Source organism: Pimephales promelas, chromosome 12 (genome assembly GCF_988280905.1).
Source record: "Pimephales promelas chromosome 12, fPimPro1.hap1.1, whole genome shotgun sequence".
Lineage (NCBI taxonomy): Eukaryota > Metazoa > Chordata > Actinopteri > Cypriniformes > Leuciscidae > Pimephales > Pimephales promelas.
This window is the reverse complement of record NC_142780.1, coordinates 33,016,107-33,040,343: the sequence shown is the minus strand read 5'-3', so window position 1 is coordinate 33,040,343 and position 24,237 is coordinate 33,016,107. Positions and strand designations below refer to the sequence as shown.

Genomic DNA, 24,237 nt, shown 5'->3' with positions numbered 1-24,237 from the left:
AATTTAGATCAATCCTGTTGTTTTGAATTTCAGAAAATGCCAGGCCAAGAGAATTCAGATCAAATGCTTTATTTTCTTGTCAGAAATAATACATTTACATGAGCTACTTGTATTTACATTTGAAAAAATATATACCTTGAAATGCAATGCAAGTCACTTTGGATAAAAGCTTTTTGCCAAATGCAAATTTGGTTTAAATACCATAGTATTTAAATGTTATTGTCTAATAGTATATATCAAAGCACCACAATATTATCATCTGCTAGTATCCATGTACCTGTACTTTCTTGTAAAAACATGTTTGAAAAGTTATTATTTAGAATTTACAAATATATGCACACTCACAAACTGCACACTTTTTGCTGTAATGCATAGAACTATGGAATCGCGTTTCTGCCAATTTTAATTTTGACATTAAAAGTGATCATTTTCTGTCAAATTGATCGCATCTAACGTAAAAGTTTGTGGTTGAAATATGTCGTGTTCGATTTGACAGAACTACTTTTTTGTAATAATTATGAGGTAAAAAATTAGCCTACGTATAACGAGATTACACACATAAAACGGTGTTAAATAAAATATCAACATACTGTGCGTTATTTAAAAAGATTTTGTTTTGTTTTGCTTTGACTTTTATTTTGAAACAACTTCTGCATGGTGTACCAGTGGCGTGAAATCTGGCTTCACTTTCACAATGGCGGCGTCGGAAGAGGCGACGTATTTCGTTGTAAACAACATTCCTGGCCGGCTCCGATCCGCAGACCTGAGGAACTATTTCAGCCAGTTTATAGAAAGTAAAGGATTCGTGTGTTTCCATTATCGCCATCGTCCGGAGGTTCGTGTGCAGTTTCCTGCGGCAGAAGCAGGAGTCAGCGAGCGGACGGAGGGTTCCGACGGTCCTGGTGGGAAACACCCGGGTTTGTGTTGTTGTGTGGTATCTGTTCGCTCAAAGGAATCCGACAGATTCATGAAGATGTATTCAGGGAACCAGTGGATCGACTCTAAAGGAAACTACCTGCGGAGAAAATGTTTGATTCGGAGAGTTAAAGTGTCAGAGCAGGCTGGTGAGTGACCTTTCAAAATAAAAGTTCCACCATATTAATACGATGTTTGGATTGTTCAACCAGTGTTCAAATTTCTACTTTTTACTGGCCCTAACACACACAAATTATAAAATAGACTTTTTTTTTATAATTTAAGATTTATCATTTAATGTTTGTAATTAAATGTGAAAGTAATAAATTAAAATTTTCATAAATTAAGATTAATCATTGTATATTATTTTTTTAAATGAGAAATGTTAAATAATGTAAATATATTTTTTCATAAATTAAGATTTATTTTTTTATCTTTACATTTATAATTTATTATGATTGAAATGATATATATAAATGTCATTTTTCTTTTCATATTTACATTTAAAAAATATTTTTCATCATCAGTTAATTGTTATGCTGTTTACAACATTTGTGTTTTTTTAAGAATTAAAATAAATACAAATATTTTTGTAATATAAAACGTTTTTAATTTTCTTTAGGCTCTAGGTTTTATTTGTGGTAAATATGAGACTTAATGAACATGTGAGATAAAAAAAAAAACTAACTTTTTTGTGAAGTTGTTTAAGGGTGAACATGAACCGTCTGATGATGTTAAATTGCAAAGGGAAAATGGGAATTATTGTCAAGTGTCACACAGTTTGAAATATCTTTTACAATCTATCTAAACTGCCTACAGTGCTCAATGTAATAGCCATCTGATTGTAGCTTGAACAGATAATCAAATTGATCTCTCTTTGTTCTAGATCATAATTCATTCCCCTACAAGACAAAGATTGAGATGAGACGCCACCTTGCCCAGTCAGAGCATTTCACCATGACTGACCTCAAGGGCCTTCCGGAGCTCAATCCGCCCTCCCTCATGCCATCGGGGAACGTCGGGACACCTGTGACTGTTTTCCTTCAGCTCATTCAGTCCTGTCGTCTGCCGCCGCGCCTCATCCGCAAGCTGGGTCTCACTTTTCCCAAGACGGGTTCGAATCGGCGCTACGGCAACGTGCCATACATGTATTACAACAGCACAGTCGTGAGATCCTCAGAGGAGAGCGTGTTCACTGCGGGAGGAGTGGAGATTTCGGGCCCCGGGGGCCTGGACACGCCCACAACCACACAAACAGGAGACCAGGACACGCCCACAACCACACAAACAGGAGACCAGGACACGCCCACAACCACACAAACAGTAGATGAGGACACGCCCACTTTACCTGTCAATCAAGAGTCACAGGAAGCAGAAAGTGAAGAGGAGCTGTCAGGCCCTGATGATGTGAGTTAGGGCTGGCTGAAAATTAAATAAATATATCCTTTTTAATTTTATGTGGATACACACACACACACACATAATGTTTGAAAATTAAGAAATAAAGACTAAATATTAGTATTGTAATTTTTACAGTTGTACTATAAAAAAAGTTTTTTTTATTAAATACGCTACTTTATTTTACAGTACAATGGTATTATGATGAAAATACATTTCTTATTTTGTTTAATATTTTTATTTAATAATAGTAATAGTCACAATAATATCTTAATAGTCATACTATCTTTTATAGTCATATTGAATGGGTCAAAACAAGATATTTTAAAGATATTTTTTAAACCTTTTTGACTACTGAAAGATGGTTCTTGTAAAGAGTAAACTATTTTTGTTATTGCAGAAAAACAAAATATTGCATTGTTGGTTTTTTACAACATCGTACCGCCCCAATGCGAGTTATTTACAGGGATTTTGCCGATAAATGTTTTTGCGGCTAGATAAATAATATTAAGTCAAAAATCTGCATGTTGAATGTGTGCTCTGCGCAGGACGATGACCGCTGTGAGGAGTGGGAGCGTCACGAGGCCCTCCACGATGATGTCACCAGCCAGGAGCGCTCCAAAGAGAGGCTCTATGAGGAGGAGATCGAGCTCAAGTGGGAGAAGGGCGGATCCGGCCTCGTCTTCTACACAGACGCTCAGTTCTGGCACGAGGAAGAAGGAGGTACCATTGGCAAACAGTTGTGCTTGATGAAATTTCCAGCCCAAGTTCTAATAAAATAGCTGAGTAGGTCCAGTCTATTATAATCTTAACATTAAGAGATGCGCTGCGTCTGGAGCTGTATGAGTTCATATTGAAAGAATAAATTGAGGAGCCCTGTTGATCCACTAGATCAGATTTGAACTTGCCCTGAAAAAAATTTCATTGACCCCGAAAAAATAAAATAAATGTTATGTAAACCAAAAGAAAAAAATATAGTTTATATATTTATATTATATAATTTTCTTCATATATATATATATATATATATATTAGGGCTAATTAATTGTGAATAATCGCATCCAAAATAAAAGTCTGTGTTTACATAATATATGTGTGTGTGCTGTATATAATTATTTTTTTATATATAAATACCTATGCATGCATGTATATATTTAAGAATTATTTGTGCTTAAATTCTGTATATATATATATATATATATATATATAAATACATAATCTATATTATATAAATATTTTATATATGAATAACACATTTTCTTAAATATATACATGCATGTGTGTGTATTTATATATACAAAATAATTATATACAACACACACAAATATATTATGTAAACACAAACTTTTATTTTGGATGCGATTAATCGCAATTAATTTTTGCACAGCCCTAATATATATATATATATATAATAAATACATCCATGAGTTAAGCACTGTGTTTATTTACACACATGCAACTCGTAATACAGTATTTCAGCATCTCAGAATGGTTCTGTTTTATATGCATTTGCTGGCAATCCGCCAAAATAAAAGCTTAATGGTTTGATAAATGAAGAAAGAAAGACTAAATATTAGTATTGTAATTATTACAGTTGTGTTATTAAATAATTAGAAAAAGATATGTAATTTATTTTCCATAAATGTAGATTTTATATTTGCATTTGTTTTTTAATAATGAAAAAATAAAAGATTTTTCTTTCATAAATTAAGATTTATCATTTTAAATTTGCATTTATCATGATGTATACAATATAATCAAAAATAAAATAATGTACATTAGGTAAATAATAGTACAATACAGGAAACTCATAACCAATTGTATTTGTTTTTTTGTTTTTTTCAACGATCAAGTTTTTTTTTTTTCTGCAATGTAATTATTCATCATGTTGTATTTATTTGCGCTTTGTCCAATCAGGTTGCAGCATTGTGATAGTGACTTTTGCTGAAAACACTTTTGCTTAAACATTATGACCGGATTTTTTCATTTTCAACCTATTCTTACTGATTCTACCAACCAAGACTATCACAAGTTATTCTAGCATTTTTGATCTGCGTTAGTGAAATAGTTAAACCAAGCTGACAGGTTTAATAAGGCCATCTTTATTGTATAGGAACAGATGCTCGATGTGCATCATTATTATCAGCACACATGCTTTATTCAGGCTTATGTTGCTCATCTCTCCCCTTTGATTTCTCACAGATTTCGATGAGCAAACAGCAGACGACTGGGACGTGGATATGAGCGTCTATTATGACCGAGGTAAATCTTCATGATTCCATAATTACGGCTGCTTTGATTTAAGCCCGACACAATTACAGACTGACAACACCTGAGTCCTGTTTACATGACATCAAACACAATGTATTACTGTGATTGTGTCTCCTCAGACGGCGGAGACATGGACTCCAGAGATTATGTGCGCATGCGCTCTGAAACGAGACTCCGGGAGGGTCTGGATGGGCTGCCGGGACGCCAACAGAAAATCGGCAACTTTGAGAGGTTTACAAAGGTTTGGATGTTTTTTATAATCCACCGCTCTATAACTCACAAGTGTAGACTAGGGATAGTTCTTTACCAATTTCAATGTTAAAAAGCATACTTTTGTACCGTTAGTCGCACTTTAAAGGGTTAGTTCACCCAAAAATGAAAATGATGTCATTAATGACTCACCTCATGTCGTCCCAAGCCTGTAAGACCTCCGTTCATCTTCAGAAAACAGTTTATTTATACACATATTTTAGATTTACGCCAAGAGCTTTCTGTCCCTCCATTGAAAATGTATGTACGGTATACTGTCCTTGTCCAGAAAGGAAATAAAGACATCATCAAAGTAGTCCATGTGACATCAGTGGGTTAGTTAGAGTGTTTTGAAGCGTCGAAAATACATTTTGGTCCAAAAATAACAAAAACTACGACTTTATTCAGCATTGTATTGTCTTCCGGTTCTGGATCCGTGTTCAGTGACGTAAGACGCGGCTGACGTCAGCAACGTCTCACTGAACGCGGATCCAATACAATGCTGAATAAAGTCATAGTTTTTGATATTTTTGGACCAAAATGTATTTTTGATGCTTCAAAACATTGTAACTAACCCACTGATGTGGTTCTGGACAAGGACAGTATACCGTACATACATTTTCAATGGAGGGACAGAAAGCTCTCGGACTAAATCTAAAATATACCGAGGTCTTACGGGCTTGGAACGACAGGGTGAGTCATTAATGACGTTTTAAAAGGACCTGTGCTTAAAAGCTGTTGTGTGTTGCAGGGATTCGGCAGGCGTGTGATGGAGAAACAGGGCTGGAAGGATGGAGAAAGTCTCGGGAGCAGTCAGGTTGGGATAACCGATGCTTTAGAGAGCGAAGGACAGCATCCCAACTGTAAGAGAGGCTTTGGGTGAGTGTGGGCACGTGATCTCCTGCTACTATTCTGAATTCAGAATTTCTACATCTTTACTGATTTTTATGAAGTAAACAGAAGAATAAGAATTTGTCTGGTAAATTAATTTACAATGATATAACCCCCCAAAAAAGCTGAGGCTTATGTTTGCCTACCCTATTTAACCATATACAGTACCTGAAGAATCAGCATTATAAATTATACAAAAACAGTATATGTAATTATACAATACTGCTAATAATTTTTTTTACATAATATTAACAAAATTTACATACTAACTGAATAAACATTAACAATTTTCTTTTTTAAAGACCTTTTGAAGCTAAACAGAAGAACAAATCAGCATTATAAATTATAAAAAAAACAGTATACATAATTATATAATACTGCACATGCATTTTTTTTTTACATAATATTAACAAAATTTACATACTAACTGAATACTCATTAACAATTTTCTTTTTTTAAAGATCTTTTAAAGCTAGACAGAGAAGTACATAACCTCTATATTGTTAGTAATATTTCAAGATGAACACTTATTGAAGCAACGTTGGTTTACTTGATATTCCATATGTTAGTAATTTTATACAAATGCAAGTATCAAAATATGATTTTTTGAGGAATGTTTCTCTCAATCATCATTGTATTGCATTATATGTTTTGAAACTTCAGAGCTTTGATCATAAAACTAAGCATTTAAATATCATCTTTCTGAGAGACATTATCGGCAGATAATAATGACTGATATTTATATGCATTTTATGTTAGTAGTCCATCATAAAGATCTCATTGATTTACAATACAAGCTATCAGAATTTAATCTTTTTGCATATTTTGTGCTTAGTTTGGATCTTTTAATAAATTGGTGTTTTCCCCCTCTCCATATTCTCACTCTATCATACTACATGAGCCATAAAATCCTGATGTATCCGAACTTGATAAAAGTCATAGAAAATGTATTGGTCAAAAGGTGTTTGATGTCTGTAAATTACTTATTTTTAGCCACATTAGTAATATTTCCTTTTGATGAGTTCAACTCTACATTTTTTGACTTACAGGAGACAACATTTAGGCTAGACTGATCGATTATGACTAATGATTTAATTTCATATGTCTTGCAGATACCATGGAGAGAAGCTCAGCTCATTCCTTCCACTTAAGAAACCCAGAAAAGAATTTCATATATCAACAATTTATGATAAACCTAAAGACATTGATAAAGGTGATGAACTCCTGCGGCGTCAACCAAGCACCAGCATGAAGCACAAACTCTGGCGGCCAGCGGGCAGCACTCACTCCACCAGATGACCGCTGTTTTATAGTGATATCCACTAACATTTTATAAAGACTGGGTATTTATTGTCTGTCAAAGTTTGTTCTTATACAGAGCTGTAAATATTTTTTTTTGTAATTTCTGTATTAAAAGTGTTCAAAGGAAAGAAACATACTTTGGTTTTGTCTGAATATTCTTTACACTGTTATGATGTGAATGTGCAGTTGTCGACTTCATCATTATCATTATTACATAGATGCAATTCAATGAACAAATGTTAAATTTTTTTTACAGAAATTACCTTCTAAAGTTTTGACAATGTAAGAAAATGTATGAAAAATCATTAATGCAATGTCATATTTTATTTTTAAAAATTCTATATCTATTTTGAAAAAACTTTAGCTTTCAAACCATGTAAACATACACACTCAAAATGACTAATCTATATAATATTATACTATATAAAATATAAAAATATTATACTAATCTGGTGGCAAACAAAATTCTATCTCTGAATAGGTTGAGAAAAACATTTCCAATTGACTTTGATGAGGTTTATTCTCATGCGAGAAAAGGCCAGCAGTCGTACAGTCATTCAGAGTGCCTGGAGAGTGTGACTTCCTCTTTTATAGTCTTGACTCCCAGAATGTTATTTTTTCTAGACCAATTGATGGTATTTTCAACCATAAATGGAACATTCTCAAACTTATTCATTATATTTTGCCCTTGAGTGGAGGCCCTCCTGTCATGTACCAACGCTCTTTACCATTCCAATTCAATTCCATATTAGAATGAAGTTTAAGGTTTGCTCTTTTACTGTCATATAATAGTCACACACATCGTAAAGAAATAATTTCTTCCAAATTACATTGAGACTTTTATTTCAAAATGGGACTTTTATCTGTCCCCCAGAGGTCATTTCCTGTTGGTGTTCGCTGACTGTCGCTGGATTCCCGCTGCTGTATTGACACGTCACGAAGGTCAGGAACAAACTGATGGAAAAATGGCGTCCACCTACAACACCTTCAATCTGTGAGTATTAATTCATTACTCTGATACTCTGATTCATAACTTATTATCGATTAGATTAATCGAAGAGAGCTCATTGGCAATCTTTGATCTGGCGAAGTCTATAAATAGTGTTTAGGAAGCAACAGTGACTTGCATGTTCAGTGAACTACAAGCGCCCTGTCTGTGGCTGTGACTCAAAACCTAAATGAGCTGCCCTACCTAACTGTTACCTAGACAACATTTCTGGGCAGCACTTTAGTGAAGTGCTTTTCTATACAGCTTGTAAAGACAATTTTATTCCCCTAAATGTTAGTATGTTGATAGGTGGTGATGTTTTGAGACAGTTTGTGCTGCTAGTCATCAATCATGGAGTTCAGATTCCAGTCAGTTCACATCAAAAATCAATTTAGTTGATTTTTCAGCAGTAGATTCCTTGAACTTCTTTGCAATTCAGCTACCTAATGTTGTCATTGCTGGTGTTGTTGATAATGCAGATGCCTACATCTTACAGAACTGAAAATATAAACCATATCAAGAAATAAGTCCAAGCAGCATATTTTGAAAGAAATTGTAGAATATGATGTGATTGATAATTTCAGTGGCACATATGAATGTAATACAGACATGATAAGTGAGTGTTATGCCCTCCCCCTGTTCATTAAACTGGATTTTTCTACTTTAACTACATATAATCTTCACTCTCCGCTCTTTTCACAGGCACACAACCCCTGAGAAGTTCTACATCGAAGCCTGTGATGATGGTGTTGGAGACGTCCTCGCCATTGACAGGGTGTCCACAGAAATGACCCTTACAGGTACAAAAGAGAACTGGACGCTTGAATCGCAAATGTCTGTCTGTATCTGTAGACACTGAAGGCTTTTTCTGCTGAAGTGGTGCTGAAAAGTAACTTGCCTCATTTTATGAGGGTGTTTATTGCATAAATGCTTTGAGTTGAACACTCTTTTGAGGTCGCGGAAGTGTTTGAATGAATAGTGTGTTTCCTGATTCATTCCTTAGTTAAACATCAGCAGTATTTTCAACCCAAATTAGGACGCAAACAAAAAGTTATGTTTGGAAAATGGTTATAGAGGTAGATCGCAATACATTCTGCAGGGGTTGTCGATAGTTTACGGTTAAATATCTAACATTATCTGATAAGTACTCAGAATAGTATTATTAAAAGAATATATCATTTGAAATATATCATATCATTGTTTTATACACTGCCCGGCCAAAACAAAAGAAAGAAAAGTCACTCTGGATTTAAATAGACAAATGTGATTATTAATTTCTAGCATGTTATATGTTTGACTTCATTTTGCTTCATTTTATTTTTTTATTCTAAATTGTTTTAATTATTTACTGTATTTTAGTTTTATTATGTTTTTTTTTTTATTCTAAACTGTTTTAATTATTCTGATTTCTTTTGATTATTTTAATTTCTTCCATGTAAAGCACTTTGAATTGCCACTGTGTATGAAATGTGCTATATAAATAAAAATGCCTTGCCTTCTAACCCTAATTGATGGAGGTTGTAGCTTTATAGTCTTAAACCAGACACATCATGGCCATATTCCAGGATGACGATGTTAAGATTCATCAGGCTCAGATTATGAAAGAATGATGGGAGGGTTATGAAGAATCATTTTCACTCATGAATCGTCTCCTTAGTCCTCTAAAGTCCAGACCTTAAATTCATTGAACGTCTTTGTGATGTGCTGGACTATACAGAGGCTGGACTCTTGCATTGATGCACGTTTTGATGGAAATAACTTAATTCCTCAATTATCAATTTGAGGTCAATGCATCTTGATATCCTGGAATATGGCCATGATGTATCTTTATAAATGCTTGTTTAAGAAATGAAAAGCTACACACTCCAATCAATTCAATAATATAATTATATTTTTCCTATAAAATAATTAGATAACCTTAAAATTCGGTCTCTTTTTCAGTGAGGAAGGACGTCCCTCCTTCAGCGGTGACTCGACCAATATGTGGCATCATGGGGACCATACGGCTGGTGGCAGGTACGATCTCTGAAAATCAATTGAGAGTCATAAATGGCTCAACCTGTTGTTGCTCTAATGCCGTTTGCCCTTCTTTCTTTAATGGACTACTAAAGGAGATTTATGCTATGCAGAAATATGCTAATATTTGCTTTTGCCTTGCTTTTGGCTTGCTTAGTCGGGGTTATTTATTTATTATTTAATATTAACAATATTATTGATCTGTGTTGTACTACTTTCATGTTATCACTGTGAAGCTGCTTTGATACAATCTGTATTGTGAAAAGCGCTATATAAATAAATGTGACTTGACTTAATACGGGACAGTCTGTCAGTGGTCATGACATCATATTGTTCAAAAAATCTAAAACGGATTGATTATTGAAAGTGTTCAGGCTTTTTGACTATTAAAAAATGTTTTTTTTTCACTGTATGGGTGGTTGTCTCCCCACACCGCAAAGACCATATAAAAGTGAATTTGTATATCCGATGACCCCTTTAAAATATATTTTGCTTCATTAATGTTAGCTAGTGCATGTACTAATGTGAAGAAATGTGCACCTTAACTCTCATTCTGCATTCTGAGTGATGCTGAGTCCTGCTCTCTCTGTTTTTTCAGGCATGTATCTCATCGTTATTACGAAGAAGAAGAAAGTGGGTGACCTGTTTGGCCACGCGATCTGGAAAGCGGCTGACTTTGACATCATTTCATACAAGAAGACTGTTCTGCATCTGACTGATAGTCAGGTTAGGTCGCTTTCCAAAAGCATGCGTAGAACTCTCTTCCATCATTGGTGTCTCCACAGGGAGTTATTATTTTGACTTGATTTTTGCCCACAATATTTTTTTTTTAATTAAGAAAAGCATGTCAAGCATCAGATTGTTACATAATTAAATAAAAGGGGAAAAAATAGAAAAATGAACAAGCATAATAAATGCTCAAATGCAGATGAACATATAATCACAGTAACATACGCATACATATAAACAACAAAGTAAACCAGAGAAGGAAAAAAAAGAGAGAATTTAAAAAAAAGGGTTTATCCAAAGCTCATCTTCTTAAAATAATCTAAAAATGGGCTCCAAGATTTCAAGAAAAGATCGGGTTTCATTCTAACTCCAAATTTAATCTTTTCTTTTGCCCACAATATTTAAGGGTCTTTTGAGCATCTCCTTATTTAAACAGAACCAAACCATGATCTTGAACCATTGAATTCTTCAATACTTTAGCTGCCTTTGTCAAGAGAAGTTATCCAGGTCACATTTTTCCCCAACAATAAAAAAAAAAAATCAATGATATTATATTAATATAATGCATAATTTGTTGTGTTCTTTAAACAGGCTTCTTTTTACTTAAGCAAAATAATATTTGAATGATTTTAGGGCTATGTGTGCGACAGTTTTTGTGAGATTCACTCTTTTATAGTTTGGTGTCATATTAAAAATTAACCGAAATTCACTAGAGAAACAATGTGACATTGACATTTTTTGTAAGTCACACTCTTAACATGTTCATTGACTACTAATAGCAGGGCTTGAATGACCTTTTTTGCTAACCAGCCACTGTGGCTAGTGGTTTTACAAAGTTACTTGCCATTCAGTATTTTCACTGGCCACAATTTTGACATTGAGACCATGTGGGAAAACTGCCATATAGATATTTTTAAAATGATCTCATAATTTCGCAGCAGGTGTATTAGGCTGCTGTCACTTTAATTATTCTATTACACATGCATTTTCTTTCTCAGCTGTTTACGTTCATTTAAAACATAACTCACTGTGTTTACATGAATAGTCGCCAAGAATGGCATTTTGACATTATTTTGTGTTTTTAAGCACAATAAACAGCAGAAAATAACCCAATTTATTACTGAGGGGCCTTTATGTGCGTGTCAGCAGAAATTGCTTTCTCAAAACATTCCCTAAATGCAGCCTAACTTAGAAACTTATCGAAACTAATAATGTTTCTATGGATCTTCCAGATGCAAGACGACAAAGCCTTCCTGTCCATGATCAACAGCGTCCTGAATACAGACGGTTTCTACTTTGCCACGGACTACGACCTGACGCACACACTACAGCGCCTGGCCAACACCAGCCCAGAGTTTCAGGAGATGACCTTACTGGAGCGGGTGAGAGAGATGCTCAGTTTACATGCGTTCAGCAGACACTTTAATCTAAGGTGGCATACAAATGAGGAAAACAACAAGCAAATCATTTTAAAGGGAAGCTTTTTCAAAATCTTGATCTTGATTTTGTTTTTGGGGTCTACTACAATAGGTTTTTATGCTTCTAAAGGTTCAATAAACATTATTGTTTTCATATTTTATTTTGTTGCAGCACCTCTCTTCCTAGTCTGTCAGTTTAGTTCCTGTCTCTATGAAGTTTTTTGCAGGATGTTGTTAAGTTATGAACATATCTATCATGTAACATCATAATTCTGTAATGCTCATTGCTTAACCCCTTAGCTGTCACCCCCCTTTTTGAGAATAGAGGTTAAAATGCACTATTCAAACTTAAATGGTTTTAACTCAAGAATGCTTTGGAATGTATACCTAAGTTTGGTCTTCTTTGTGAAGATTATTGCTGAAGTGAAAACAAATGAAAGTATGAAAAAGTTATGGAAGTTTAAATTTACAGTAAATCAAATGTACTGTACTATGTATTTTATTTTATTATAAATATATATATTTTACACATTTTTTTTAATTATTATTTACAAAAGATTTTTTGAGGTGCACTCTTGTCATAAATTCATCAATTAGTCTTCCTACATAACTTGTAACACAAAACAGGGGTAGAATATTTAGACCTTTCCAACGATAAATAATTTGTTATAATTAGATTAGGATTTAATAGAAATATAGTGAAGTAAAGTTAGGCGTCCCGGTAGCGTGACGGTGACAGTTAAGCAGTAGGTCTTATTATGATGTGTTTATATGGCAACACTTTAAAATAAGGTCCAATTAGTTAACATAGGATAATGCATCAATTAACAAGAAATAAGAATGAGCATTTGTTACAGATTTTATTTACATTTAAAAAAAACTAAAAATACAACTGATCATTGTTCATGGCAGCTCAATTCCATTAAATATTATTAACAGATACAACTTTTTAATTATGTGTTGGTATATGTTAAAATTAATCTTACATTTTATTGTTAGTTCATGTTAACAAATGGAACATTATTGTAAAGTGTTACTGTTTTTATTTGACCTCTTTAGAATTTGGTGCTTTCATGAGGTATGACAGATGAAACTGTTATTATAGGCTCTTAAAATTGTTTTCCACAGGCGGATCAGAGATTTGTGTGGAACGGTCACCTTCTCAGAGAATTCATGGCACAGCCTGAGGTAAACGCAAGATTGTTTTAGGTCGAGCTACTATTTTAAGAGCAACTCATTTAGACGTTGTGCAGAATTCTGCAAGGAGCACCACGTGTCTCTGGGCCTGATTATATGTAGAACAATCTTTATCTAAAGATGGAATGAATTCACGAATGTTTCCTGACCTTGTGTTTTCTCTTACAGCTACACAAATTCGTCTACCCGGTTGTTCACGGCTGTATCCTTCAACCAGACAAACATTTGTCATCTGACACATTTCATTCTGTGAAATAGAAGTGTGTGTGTTCACATTCAGACAGATATATAGTCCTTAATCTCCGCTCACAGTCATCACTATGAAGTCGTGTTGCATCAACGGCAAAGTCTTTGACTGGATCATCATTTCCAGGAGGAGCTGCTTCCGCGCTGGCGTCCGCTATTACGTCAGAGGTACGCTTTGAGTTTACTTACGCTTTTAGTTTATATGCTACTAAATGCTAGCCTGGCTTACGCCAGACCACATATCATTGAGAATGGATACCACATGTTCATTTTCTCGTATTTGAGGCGTGGTTTATAAATGCCCAGAGCCGTATTATTGGGTGCTATCAAATGCGCCTGTACGTAGCTCATAGCCAATCAGTTCAATGATACCAGATGACGTACGTAGAGCGACAGAAAATTAGACGAGGAAGAAGACAATGGGTTGGAGATTTATGTATACACAAAGGCTGCATCAAAAGGTAACTTCACGTCCGCTTGCCAAGATGGATCCATAGATATAAACAAACTGCTTCGTTGTGTCGCATATACATTAGGGATGCTCCGATCAGGATTTTTGCAGCCGATACCGAGTACCGATTTCTTGTCATGGTGATCGACCGATTCCGATGCTTAATTGACTTAATATAAGACAAATAAACAAAATGGAACAGTTTAATGCAGCCCATAAGGTTTATTTAAACATTGTCCAATACTGTGGAGGACAAAATAAACATTTAGTCTCCTAAAATGGAGAAGTCTGATGTAATTTTAACATCGTCCAATACAAGTCTGAGCAGGACAAAATAAAGCTGAATGAGAGTCAGATTACTAGTTACTGTTGCCTTTTTTGCAGTTACCGGTTTTTCATATTCGCCATACGTCTCGCGGTGGCTCGTTCTTAAGTGACAAATCAGGTTCGTTGTATTAAAAGTTTTGGACAATGCTCCTCCACGTGAGATTTCTTTGGAAAATACACAGCAAATAGCGAATTTTTCATTTTTTTTTCAAAACATCGTAGTAGTTCCACACATGACTGCGCGCCAAATAATTTAAGTCCCCACGCATCATACTTCCTCTCACGCGTTGACGTCATCAAATCGCGATCAGTTTGTAAGATCGGCCAAGTTAGTGAGTACCGATCGAGTCATAAAATGTTATTATCAGCCGATGGTCGATCGATCGGAGCATCCCTAATATACGTCGTCATCGTCTTGCTGCTCCCTTCCCGTTCTGTGATTGGTTGCCTATCTCAGACGAAAATTTGGTTCATGGTGTCCAGGCTGCCTAGCAGCGTGAATAAAATCGTGCTGTGGCAAGGAAAACCCAGGCTAACTAAATGCTGTCTTCTCTTCCTCTTCCAGGTATCGACTCTGAGGGTCACGCGGCCAACTTTGTTGAGACAGAACAGATCGTTCAGTATAATGGAGGAAAAGCATCATTTGTTCAGGTAAGCATCCAGATTTTGTTGAGGAATCATCCAGTGTAGTTTCAGAGGTTAGTCTGAGCTTTTGACGTTGTAGTGAATCTACATGGTAAATTAAACGGTTTTATTTCAAATTGAATGAAGCCGTTATCTTATTGGCATCTCTCCTAAATGTCTTGTCTGTCGGCTCGATTCTCAAGGGTACAAAGACAAACAGCATCTGAGATGAATGTCAGAGTGGTTTGATGAATCATAAACCACAGATATCTAATAAATATGTGCTTATTATTGATCTGTGAATCCATGCAGCCGTTTAATGTCACGACCCTGATGTTTGCTTTTCCCACAGTCGGGAGAGGAAACTTACCGCAATGTTGCTTTACTCTTGTTTTATTTTTCTTGAATTTGTCTCCAATCTGAATGCTGATTGCTAGTTGTCAATGTCATTTAATGCGCAAGAATCCCAACATTTCTTATAAGACAAAGTTGTGCTTTCTTTTGATATCTGTTAACAAATGAACGAATAATCCTCTGTTGTCTTTGTCCACAGACTCGAGGCTCCATCCCGTTCTACTGGTCTCAGAGACCGAACCTCAAGTACAAACCAAAACCACAGATCAGCAAAAGCATCAATCACGTGAGATGCTTTTTTTATTTTTCTATCTTTTAGTTTGAGTCAGTGGAAATAAAGATGTTCATGCTTTTAAAAATGTATTAGTAAATGTTGCAATTAATTATAACTGAGAGATTAATATATGCTTAAATATATTTTATTTGTGTATATATTCAATTTTGTTTATTGTTAGTTCATTTAAACTAATGTGGTGACAAGTGTTAGCAAATGAAAACTTATTTTAAAGTGTTATCGAAAATCTTTTGTATTATTATAATAACTAATTTAGTTGTAATGTAATGACTTCATTTTATTTATGACTTAATTTGACATATATGTGTCATATTATATATATATATGTGTGTAATATATATATATATATATATATATATATATATAGCCTATATATAAATAAAATAACATTATATTATATATATTAAATAATATTAAAAGCCTTTAAGTTATTGAGATGGGTTGATCTCATTGTTTATTTTAAACTTTTTTTTAACCAATTATAAAGTTCTATTTTAAACTTTATTTAATGTAACTCCCGAAAACTTGTTTATTATAGATTATATAGAAAGAAAGAAAGATACAAGTATTTATAAGTAGATTAATGTTTTTAAATTGCTTCTATTAATCAGCCTGCCATTATTGTGTGTCTCCACTTACGTACCGCTTCTCTTCTCACAGCTCGATGGTTTCCAGAGACATTTCGACTCTCAGATCATCACGTATGGCAAACAAGTGATTCTGAACCTGGTACGTTGCCTGTATTTGCTCCGTTTACACTGAGGTGTCGCTTCCAGGCTGGAAATATCTCATTAAGATTTAATTTTATTCTCCAGATTAATCAGAAAGGCTCAGAAAAGCCGCTGGAACAGGCCTTTGCAAAGATGGTGGACAGTCTGGGCAACGGCATGGTCAAGTGAGTCGATAAGAAAATCTCATAAAGCACTGATACAGATCCATGAATGCCAAACTCAGACTGTGTTCATCTGCAGGTACATCGCGTTTGACTTTCACATGGAGTGCAGCCGTATGAGGTGGCATCGCCTGCAGATCCTGGTGGACACGGTGGCGGAAATGCAGGATGAGTTTGGGTACGAGGTGTTTGCATGCAAAAAGAGTTCGAATCTAATGCTCCTGGACATAATTTGAATGCTCTTATTTGTTTATTTTTTCAACAGCTACTTCCTGGTGGATTCAGACGGATCGGTCCAAAAGCAGCAGGACGGGACGTTCCGAAGCAATTGCATGGACTGTCTGGACCGAACCAACGTCATCCAGAGTCTGCTGGCCCGTCGCTCGCTGCAGTCACAGTTAGAGGTGTGTGTGATGATCTACTGATTATCCTCCATGGGACTGTCATTAGAACAGAATTCACATTGAATTAAGGGTGTGTGATGTCACGATTATTAGGGGTGGGAATCTCTAGGCACCTCACAGTTCGATTCGATTACGATTCAGAGGGCTGAAATTCGGTGCTAAAGCAATTATCTTGCACGCCCCAGACACTTCAGAGTTCCGCCTTTTGCGTCCCGTCAATATTATGTTATTATAAATATAAATATAAAAAAAAACAAAAAAATGTTTGTTTGTTTTTTTTTGTCGATTTTTGACATCAGATTCAGAATCGTCCACGTCTGCAATCCCTATGCATCTAGGAATCGTTTCCCCCCCCCCCCCCCCACCCCTAACGATTATATATAACGGATATCCCCAAGTTATGGAAATGTTTTGGGAAGTTTTAGCTGTATTGCCCAGGCCTACCTATCAAAAGATGAGTCGTTATTTACGGTCCGTTTTGCCAGTAAACAAAGACTGTACGAAGACTGTTTAACCTTAAAACCGTATTCTGGACAAATGTGGGCAAAATAGTTTTGATTTATTTAAAAAAAATACTTCCCTTGATCTGAGCGGTACAAGACTTGACTACTTTTCCTAAGTTTGCCTCCTGAACACACACAATTTTTTTGACTCCTTAAAAAAACTCCTTAATCTTTTATTTGGGTCAAAAATGGGCACCCATAGAAATGATTGGGAAAAACCGTAATTTTGAGCATTCTAAAATAAGCCAAAATAAGACACCAGGTGACAGCAAAGTCACTTCATCTTTAGGTTTTAGCTCTAAGAACTTATTGGAATGATATTTTAATGTAGTTTAAAAAAAAATAAAAAATTAAACAAAAATAAGCATAATTTACATAGAAAATATGGTACTTTTTGAAGTAAATAAATTCAAAAATAGCCCCAAAATAAAAAAAAACACCATAAATGGATAGACAAAACTTTATCGAAGACATTGATATAACATTTATAAATAAATTAGGATCACACCTGAGTCCTCTGTGCCCACATTTGTCCACAATTACAGGATTTAGGGCTATAAAGTGAATACGGTTTGAGGGCTAAAATGTGTGTAATGTCTTATATAAGCTGAAAAATCATCATTTAGGAGTACACAAATAAATAGATGAGATTTGGTTCTTGTATTTTAGCTGTGAGGTTTCCTCATATTTTGTCTTGTTTGTGTGTAGAGGATGGGAGTTTTACATGTGGGGCAGCGGATTGAAGAACAGGCGGATTTTGAAAAAATATACAAGAATGGTGAGCAAAAACTAATGCTGATATTCAATAATCTGGCTATGTGAGACTGTCTCATTCATACCATTTCTATTCTTGCTTTCTTTGTTTTAATTCCCTGCAGCATGGGCGGATAATGCCAATGCGTGTGCCAAACAGTACGCTGGCACTGGAGCCCTGAAGACTGATTTCACACGGTAAGAAGGACCGTCTTCTGCTCTGCTTGTGTCTGAGAGTAAATGTTTAGATGCAGTGTAGAAGATGATTGGTTGTCTGTGTCCTCAGGACAGGAAAGAGAACCCAGTGGGGTTTGCTGATGGACGGATGGAACTCCATGATCAGATACTACAAGAACAACTTCTCGGATGGGTTCAGACAGGTGAGCCTCACATGGACAAAGCATTGTTCCTTAATTTATCTTAAACACATTTTAAATAGCATTTTAACATTTAAAAAATGCATGATTTATGGATTCAGTAGAAATTGTTGGCTCTTTCCCCACCATCGACAAGATTTTTCGTAATTTTTTTTCGTAATTTTTTCAGTTTTTGTCAAAATGTTGTAAAACGTGTAAATAATGTTCATGAAATAGTATTCATGAAAAGTGTTGATATAAAAAAAAGCATGACACTATAATATTTTTTTTATATTATATAAAAGCAGGGGTCAGCTCTTTCTTTTTATATAAATTCTGTGTTCAGATATTCATACAACAAAATAATCTGGGGCCATGAAATCTGTGTAAAAGATATCATTTCTTGTTCCAAACCACTTTGACCAGAAATATTATTATGCATATTATTATTGAAATACTAATGCTTAAATAATTTAACAATGCATTTACATGTATTTCAATTTAAATATTGATTTTTTTTCTTCCATTTTAAAATAATTAATTATTATTATGTATTTTTATGATGTAATGACTTTTAATTGTTTTATTTTAATAGTTTTTTTATTTGCTTATTTTTTATTTTAATTTTTTATAATTTAATTCATTTATTATTTATATTATTAATTATTACAATTATTTGAATAAATAACTAAATAATTAGTTATACATTTTTTATCATCTCATGAATCATCTCAGCTTGGAAAAACCGTTGTCTAGTGTAAATCAGTAGAAAATACAAAAAAGATGTGTTGTGTTTAATTTCTTTGCTGTGTCTGTAGATATTTCAGTCCGTCAAGACACATGAGTTCTATTAATAATTTATAAAATCATAATTTTTGCAGATTGACAGATGTGTAAAGGAATTTTACACTGATCTGTAGAGTGCAGGAATTAATCCTATATATATATATATATATATATATATATTTTTTTTTTTTTTCTCCAGGACTCCATTGACCTGTTCTTGGGGAACTATGCAGTGGAAGAGGCAGATATAAACACTCCTCTACATGAGCCCAAAGACTGGAAGTTCCTCACGGTAAGAAGCTCTGAACCCAGAGGAAACTAAGGCCATTGTCCTGCTTGTCTTTATGTCTCGTTACATGTTTTCAGCCGCAGTATTTTTAAACCCGTACCCGACTCCATTTTTGAGTGCCACGCCCACATCTCAACATCCAATCAACAACTGACAAATACAACCAAGACCAGGCCTACATTTTTTTTTCCTCCAATAATCCATTACACTACAATGCACATCACAATGTGAAAAAAAAATCTGTCGCTACTTCAATTTATTCAGCATTATTTTTGGCGTTAATATGGAGCATTAGATTAATATTGTCAAAAGGCTAAAAATGATTGCGATCAGTGCTGACATTTTTCTCTCCTCTCTTTCAGCTGCCAATCATCATGGTGGTTGCTTTCTCAATGTGCATCATATGCCTCCTTATGGCTGGTAAGACACTGATTAACATTAATATTAATATTAGCATTAATGTTAAGGCAAGACAATACAGTCAAAACCATGTTTTTTCGTGCACTGGATTTTGAACTATTTTGCTTCCCAAACATGTCTTCATTCAGAATAATGGAAAGGACATTTAAGTGTTTATTTTATTATACTTTGCATTTGTATAATTCATTGACAGTTCATATTGAGGTTTTTTTTTTATTCATATATCATTCACCTGATGTATATAACATTTAATTCCTAATAACTCACATTTATTTTCTGTTTGTTGGCAGTATTTTCAGAGAGATCCAAAATCCCCTCTGTAAAAACTAAGATTTCTGTCCTGGAAATATATGCAAAATGTGCATATTTAATTAGATAATGCCTCATTTGCATATTTCAACACCTTTTCAGAAAAATTTCAATGCAAAACATGCTTTGCATTTCTTCTTGTAATTAATCAACTGGTGGAAGCATGGCGATATCTATTAGTTCACTTTTTTTTTTACTTCATTCACCCTTGACTTGCCTTAATATTGTAATATTTGAATTAATATCAGTGCTTGTGTAAACGGTTGCTCATTCTCCTTCTATTACCCAGGCGACACCTGGACGGAGACTCTGGCGTACGTGTTGTTCTGGGGCTTGGCGAGTGTCGTGACCGGCGGCGTGATCCTCTTCAACGGCCGGGACTTTGTGGACGCGCCCAAACTGGTGCAGAAGGAGAAGATGGACTGAACCTGCGTGTGTGGGAAGCAGCTTGGTCCCATCGAGTCTTCATCCTCCTCCTCTTCATCCTCAGTCCTGTCTTACTCTCAGCTTCACCGGGCCTGGAGCCTGTACTGAGGAAGAGGACGAAGGCCTGGGGCCGGACGGGACCGAACGCACGTGCTGCTCTCCACACGAGGATCGTATCACCCGGGACCATCTCACAGAGATCCCATAATTCCATCTCCATAAAGGCAGCTTTACAGGCGCAAAACCAAGCACCTTAGACTTGACCATGAGGTTCTCGGCCCCGTCCTCGTGGTCCACACGTCCCGACGGCGTGTTTTCATAGGCGGCCGCGTCCAATCGCACACCGGCTCTCACAAGTCGCAGCTCTCGGACTGTTTGTGTAAAACCAAAGGCGTTTATATCGCATCAAAATCATCGTCTTGTTTTCTAATAAAGATACGTGCACAATAAGATACATTGGTCACACTTCGCAATAAGGTTTGATCTGTTAACATTAGTTAACTACAAGGAACACTTCTAAAGCAATTATTAATCTTAATGCTAATTTCAACATTTAAAAACAATTGACAAGAATTGCTCAGTGTTAGTTCATGTTGGTTAATATATTAACTTATATAAACAAATAAAACCTAAAGTTTTACAAGAAATGTTTTTAGGTAATAACTTCTGGATGTTAGCATTGGCTAATGCAACTAACAATGAAAAATTTTATAGCATTAATTTCTGCATACACAGTTTTTATTATACATATGCATTTTTAATTAACTTGTTATAAATAAAACATTTAATCTATATTGTTTTTGTGAATTACATTCTGTACAAAATTGTTCATTTTTAGTTTGATGTGAACAAACCGAACCTTATTGTAACAAGTTTTTCTCTCAGCAAATATATTTTATGCTAAAGTAATTTGTCTTTTCCTGTTTTAAGCAACAACAAAAATGCTTGAAATAAGAAAAAAACATTATAAAAATATATTTTTGAAAACAAATCTTAATATCTTCAGTTCTGCATTACAGGGAATTCTTTGTTTGTTCTGAGAGCGCTTTATAATTCATTTATTTTTACTAGAAAACAAGACGAGCAGCATTTTGAAGTGAATTTGAGACGGAGCCAGGCTTCAGGTGCGGTTATATGGACTCGTTTTATCCTCGCCTTCAATATCACAGTCTTCCTCGGTCTGAGATTCGGGAGCTTTTACGAATGAACTGTTTATTAAAGTGATTCAGCTGAATGAACTGATTCTGTTTGTAATCGAGACTGATTCATATGAATCTTAACTTGGGACCGCAGCGTCTCATTGTCCAAAGGAGCTTACAGCAGGACCGTCCCATCTCTGAACCGCCGTGCCATATCTGTGTTTCTCATGAGTCTGCGTCTCCTGTGAAGGATCAACGATGCCTTATGTTTGCTGTGCTCTTCATTCGATCCCTGTATTTCCATTGCGGGATGTTCTTCTTATGTCTGGCACCTGCTTGGCGGAGAACGTTAAAAATGATGTGTATTATTGTTATTAAAGTTAATATCATGAAGTCATTTTCGGTCTTAGTTGAAAAGAGTAATGATGAACGCTGCAAAACAAAACTGTACTGCTCACTTGATGTCACTCAAACTAGTTTTATCTGCATTGGCTGGAACATGTTTGCATGACATTCCTGGTAGGAGTTTCGAAATGTGTGTTGCTTTGATCAAGCTCATATTGAATGGGGATAACATGCTCAAAATGCCACAGCAGATCAGCCGAAGCGAACCGTGACCCGTGTATGTCTGCAGGGGTTCGTCCAATTAACAGCATTCTCTCCACGTGAACTCGATGGCCAGTCAAATTCAATGTTATTGCTAGAAAAAATTCACTTGCAAATGATAAATTCTGTCATTCATACGTGTCGTTCCAAACTTGCATAACTCAGAGACATTCAGTACATTCATGATGTTCATAGCAATAGTTCATTAAAAACACATCTGTCAATCTGCAAAAATTATGATTTTATAAATCATTTATGTGTCTTTTGAAGTCATATGATGCTTTGTTCGAAAAAAAGACTCTGCTGAATAATGTTTTTCTCGGAAATGTCACAATTTAAAGGTATTGCTAATGCCATGTCATGTTGTCTTTAATCAGCAGGTATTAAAGGTGTGTGGTAAAGTATGAGTCCCATAGCCCTCTATCAGAATCCAGAGTTTCAAGAAGATCAGAGAAACTCAAAATTTCGACCCCCGAAAAATTAAGTTTCCCCAATCTTCTCAAAACTCTGCATTCTGATAGAGGGCCGTGAGACTTAGACCTGAGTGCAAAATGGAGGCTCTAGACCTTTTCAGAGCTGAGATATCGAAACTCAAAAATTCGACCCGAAAAAAAACCTGACAGTGGTACCCCTTTCGTTTTTTTTTTTTCGGGCAAAAAATTAAGTTTCCCCAATCTTCTCAAAACTCTGGATTCTGATAGAGGGCCGTGATACTTAGACCTGAGTGCAAAAATGGAGGCTCTAGACCCTTCCAGAGCTGACATATCGAAACTCAAAAATTCGACCCGAAAAAAAAACGTAAGGGGTACCACTGTCGGGTTTTTTTTTCGGGTCAAAATTTTGAGTTTTGATATCTCAGCTCTGAAAGGGTCTAGAGCCTCCATTTTTGCACTCAGGACTAAGTCTCATGGCCCTCTATTAGAATACTGAGTTTTGAGAAGATTGGGAAAACTTAATTTTTCGCCCCCCCAAAAAAAACGTAAGGGGTACCACTGTCGTTTTTTTTTTCGGGTCGAAATTTTGAGTTTCGATATCTCAGCTCTGGAAGGGTCTTGAGCCTCCATTTTTGCACTCAGGTCTAAGTCTCATGGCCCTCTATCAGAATCCAGAGTTTTGAGAAGATTGGGGAAACTTAATTTTTCGCCCCCCCCCAAAAAAAACGTAAGAGGTACCACTGTCGTTTTTTTTTCGGGTCGAAATTTTGAGTTTCGATATCTCAGCTCTGAAAGGGTCTAGAGCCTCCATTTTTGCACTCAGGACTAAGTCTCATGGCCCTCTGTCAGAATCCAGAGTTTTGAGAAGATTGGGGAAACTTAATTTTTCGCCCCCCCCAAAAAAACGTAAGGGGTACCACTGTCGTTTTTTTTTCGGGTCGAAATTTTGAGTTTCGATATCTCAGCTCTGAAAGGGTCTAGAGCCTCCATTTTTGCGCTCAGGCCAAAGTCTCGCAGCCCTCTATCATAATCCAGAGTTTTGAGAAGATTGGAGAAACTTGATTTTTCGCCTGAAAACGCAAAAAAACGTAAGGGGTAACACTGTCGTTTTTTTTTCGGGTCGAAATTTTGAGTTTCGATATCTCAGCTCTGGAAGGGTCTAGAGCCTCCATTTTTGCGCTCAGGGCAAAGTCTCGCGGCCCTCTATCATAATCCAGAGTTTTGAGAAGATTGGAGAAACTTGATTTTT

General features: G+C 35.4%; 2 protein-coding genes across 2 annotated transcripts; both read left to right on the top strand.

Moving 5' to 3' along the window:
- Positions 1 to 655: 655 nt before the first annotated feature.
- On the top strand, positions 656 to 7,162 carry gpatch3 (G patch domain containing 3). Its single transcript, XM_039660914.2, has 7 exons — positions 656 to 1,064; positions 1,802 to 2,322; positions 2,862 to 3,036; positions 4,516 to 4,575; positions 4,704 to 4,825; positions 5,585 to 5,712; positions 6,837 to 7,162. Exons 1-7 carry the CDS (start codon positions 695 to 697, stop codon positions 7,021 to 7,023), a joined length of 1,563 nt encoding a protein of 520 aa, XP_039516848.2. The 5' UTR covers positions 656 to 694; the 3' UTR covers positions 7,024 to 7,162.
- Positions 7,163 to 7,913: 751 nt separating this feature from the next.
- sacm1lb (SAC1 like phosphatidylinositide phosphatase b) lies at positions 7,914 to 22,958 on the top strand. Its single transcript, XM_039660869.2, has 20 exons — positions 7,914 to 8,020; positions 8,717 to 8,814; positions 9,956 to 10,030; positions 10,629 to 10,756; positions 11,992 to 12,141; positions 13,306 to 13,365; positions 13,543 to 13,576; positions 13,687 to 13,788; positions 14,964 to 15,049; positions 15,576 to 15,662; positions 16,332 to 16,400; positions 16,487 to 16,566; positions 16,643 to 16,741; positions 16,829 to 16,967; positions 18,179 to 18,248; positions 18,349 to 18,421; positions 18,510 to 18,603; positions 19,565 to 19,657; positions 20,017 to 20,074; positions 20,673 to 22,958. Exons 1-20 carry the CDS (start codon positions 7,992 to 7,994, stop codon positions 20,807 to 20,809), a joined length of 1,761 nt encoding a protein of 586 aa, XP_039516803.1. The 5' UTR covers positions 7,914 to 7,991; the 3' UTR covers positions 20,810 to 22,958.
- The last annotated feature ends 1,279 nt before the right edge of the window (positions 22,959 to 24,237 follow it).

Bases quoted from the DNA above. Each gene is read 5' to 3' on its own strand.
- gpatch3 (XM_039660914.2), top strand. From the start codon at position 695: ATGGCGGCGTCGGAAGAGGCGACGTATTTCGTTGTAAACAACATTCCT. The intron at 1,065-1,801 runs GTGAGTGACCTT...TCTTTGTTCTAG, and splicing joins TAAAGTGTCAGAGCAGGCTG to ATCATAATTCATTCCCCTAC. The intron at 3,037-4,515 runs GTACCATTGGCA...GATTTCTCACAG, and splicing joins CTGGCACGAGGAAGAAGGAG to ATTTCGATGAGCAAACAGCA.
- sacm1lb (XM_039660869.2), top strand. From the start codon at position 7,992: ATGGCGTCCACCTACAACACCTTCAATCT. The intron at 10,757-11,991 runs GTTAGGTCGCTT...TGGATCTTCCAG, and splicing joins TGCATCTGACTGATAGTCAG to ATGCAAGACGACAAAGCCTT. The intron at 18,422-18,509 runs GTAAGAAGGACC...CTGTGTCCTCAG, and splicing joins CTGAAGACTGATTTCACACG to GACAGGAAAGAGAACCCAGT.